The sequence below is a fragment of the Acanthisitta chloris genome, unplaced genomic scaffold (assembly GCF_000695815.1).
Source record: "Acanthisitta chloris isolate BGI_N310 unplaced genomic scaffold, ASM69581v1 scaffold23656, whole genome shotgun sequence".
Taxonomy (NCBI): domain Eukaryota; kingdom Metazoa; phylum Chordata; class Aves; order Passeriformes; family Acanthisittidae; genus Acanthisitta; species Acanthisitta chloris.
In genome coordinates, this window is record NW_008676804.1 from 1 (window position 1) to 3,124 (window position 3,124).

General features: G+C 47.6%; 1 protein-coding gene across 1 annotated transcript; it reads right to left on the reverse strand.

Moving 5' to 3' along the window:
• Positions 1–21: 21 nt before the first annotated feature.
• On the reverse strand, positions 22–1,670 carry HOXD12 (homeobox D12). The gene is made up of 2 exons (XM_009076280.1): positions 1,034–1,670; positions 22–769 (listed from the first exon to the last, which is right to left on the reverse strand). The coding sequence occupies exons 1-2, from the start codon at positions 1,593–1,595 to the stop codon at positions 531–533; spliced, it is 801 nt and encodes a 266-aa protein (XP_009074528.1). The 5' UTR covers positions 1,596–1,670; the 3' UTR covers positions 22–530.
• Between the last annotated feature and the right edge of the window lie 1,454 nt (positions 1,671–3,124).

Genomic DNA, 3,124 nt, shown 5'->3' on the forward strand with positions numbered 1-3,124 from the left:
AATAGGGAAAAAAACCCAAAGAAAAAGGTTTATTTGTTAACCACTTTCCCCATCGCTGCTCGAGCAGGTTACTCCAAACCACAAAACAAGCCGGCGCCGCAGGCTCGCCCTGGCGTGCAGGGCGGCAGATGAAGGGAGCAGCCTTGACTCACAGAGCTGACGTCTTTACTAGACGTTATTCCTTTATTTTGCTGCAAAATGGTGTTTACATACAGATAAAAGAAATCGATCTTAGTTTAGCACCGCTTGTTCTCCGGGGAAAGAGAGGGTAAGATGCAGGGCAAAATCTATATAAATGGAGAAAGAAAGGTAAAAAGCTGATAATACAGGTTCCCTTGCTGGTCCAGCTCGTCTTCTTCATCTTGGCTAAGAACTCAGCGTTTGCCAGTTCACGGAGGGATCCTACGCGTTTCGAGAATTTGGTTTAAATGGTAGAAAGACACACTCCCCGCGTCTCATTCGCGCATACGCTCTACTCTAGGGGTGAACACTCCGGGCACAAGTTCATGCAGGAACAGGCGGACTCTGCTCTAGTACATAGAAAGAGCCTGCTCTCGCATTACTACTCTTTTCTTTTTCATCCGCCGGTTCTGAAACCAAATTTTAACTTGCTGATCGCTTAAATTCAGTCTGTTTGATAGTTCTTTCCTCTTCTGTCGGTTAATAAACTCATTGAGGAGAAACTCGTTTTCCAATTCAGCAATTTGTTGTTTTGTGTAAGGTTTCCGTTTCTTTCTTGATCTCCCCTGGGTGGGGCACCAAGGCAAACCTACAACAAACATGTCGATAATTTAGTGTATCAAGTCTGGGTATGCAAATATATGCAAGAAAACCGCAAGATAACAGGGCTAAACTAGGTCGGGAAATAGGGCAAAGCACATCTGACAGCACAATTTCTATCTACCTCCGAGTCTGATTAAGCGATTATCGTTCTGAAAGGGTTACAGGGAGTTTACAAAGCAATTACAGGCATCTCTTAGAAAGTAAGTATAGCTAGGTCGCTTCTAACTAAAGCGAGATATTTAAGGCATACCATCCTGCACTGAAGATCTGAGGCATGACTGGACTGCTGCGGGCTGAACTGTCAGGTTCAAGTTGACGGAATTCTTGATGTCCTCTTTTAAGCTGGAAGTGCAGGAATTCACTTCAAATAGAGCAGCCGAACCATGCAAGCTTCTCTGCAGGCTCGAGTGGTCATACTTTACGGGCTTTAAGTTGGCTGTGTGAGTAACAGTTGGGTCATTTGCAAAAGATTGCCTCTGCCTGCATCTCTCCTCTTGTTTGGAGCTCGCATCGTGGGCGTAATATTTATTGTTGTCTTCCAGGCACTCCTTGTTGCCGTTGGAGCTGATGTTGATTGGAACGGAGCCGGGGAGGTAAGGTTGAGCCGCGCCGCCGAACGCGTGGCTCTGCGGCTGGGCTGCGCACGAACTTGAGCAAGTCCAGGGGATCGAGCTCCGGGGGTAGGAAATGGTGGGCAGAGCCGCCAATTGACTGCCATTAGCCCGCAAATTAGGAAAATAAAAGGAATCTGGAGATTGCAAATTCAAGAGAGAACCAACGTAGCCAGATCTGTAGAGACTGCGATCACACATTTCCAACAAAGGACTTCAGCTGTTCTTACAGCGGTATTTAGTTACAACAGGGAATAAGCGGAAAGCCTGAAACGATTGGACGAAACTTTGCAGACAGGTTCTTCAAAGTCGGTAATTTCAGCACCGCCTCCAGCGACTGAGCCACAGAGGTCCCCCCCCTTTTCTCTTCACCCCCCACTTTTTCAAAGACTTATGATAACACTTGAAATATGAAAATACTGAGCTCGCAAGGGGGAGGGGAAAACATGGTCTCCGCTCCTATAAAAGTGGCCGGAGCGGGTTGGCAAAGCTGCGACGCCAGCGGAGAGATGAGAGGAAAACAAACATTTGCTGAGAGGACAGGGCAGCCCCGCTGCAGCCCCCGTGCTTGAGGTGCCCGCCGGCTGGCAGCACCCTCCGAGCCAGAACGATACCCACGGTAAGAATGTGCAGCGAGAACTGGGAATAACCTGTGGTGGCTATGAGATGTGAATGTGTAGTGTACACGTACGTATTTCTGCCCCTAATTACATTATATACATCTGCATATGCTTGCAATAAAAATCTTAATCGATCGAACCAGGATCGTCATTCTGGCACACTAATGACTAGTATTCTCTTAGGTCTGCACGTCTGCCCTTTTTACACCTCTTACCTTTCATCTTCACTCCCAAGCGCTCCTAAGAGAAAAACGCTTCTAAAACTCGCAATCTGTTTTGTCTTTAAAATACAATCAAATATACATCAACAAACCGATAGTAACAACAGTAACAACACGGAATTACTTGAGCAACCCGCCGAGATTAAACAAACAAATAAATAAATAAAATCGGAAAACTGCAAGAAAGAATATGCCAGTTTCTGTTCCGCAGCAGAAAGGATGTGAGTGCAGCGGTGGGCAGAGGAGAGTCAGCCTCAGCTGGGTACACCGCTGCTATCTCACAACTTCTGTGTGAGGACTTTTTCTCCTCTGAGAAGAAAATTATTTCTTACAGTGTTATTACTGTGTTATTTTGGGCAGCTATGCACATTTTTACATTTTTGAGAGATCAAAGAAGAGCCCCATTATCTCTCCTATTTTCCACATAGCACCAGAGTAAGTAAAATTATATCTGAGAGCATCCTCAAAGGCTCGTGGCCTTTCCCAAACCGTGCAGTTCGCGAGACAGTGGATGGACAGCCAAGGCCCCAGTATGCTGCGCCCAAAGACACTCACAATGAACTGGAGTGCTCGGGGAGGAGTACCCAGCTAGAGCCCAGCCGAGCCCCGCGGCTGCCACTGGCTCCGCGCTCCCTGCCGCTGCCGGCACCGCCACCCCACAAACACGGGGGACACTTAGGGGGCCCATCCAGCACGCGGACCGGGAGTTTCTGTCCTCGGCCTCTTTCCCAAGAGAATCTCCCCTTGTCTGTGCGAGGCCGGCGTCAAGCGAAGCCTTAATGCCGGGGCTTTGCCACTTTCATTACCGCCGTTAAAAATTTGATCTTAGTTAGCGGGTAGGGTTAATTTCCCGTGTTATTTCACTGTTAATCATAGTTTTAAACTTGGT

Excerpts from the sequence above, each read along its gene's own strand:
- HOXD12 (XM_009076280.1), bottom strand. The coding sequence starts at position 1,595 with ATGTGTGATCGCAGTCTCTACAGATCTGGCTACGTTGGTTCTCTCTTG. Across the intron at positions 770-1,033 it reads CAGATCTTCAGTGCAGGATG|GTTTGCCTTGGTGCCCCACC; the intron begins GTATGCCTTAAA and ends TGTTTGTTGTAG.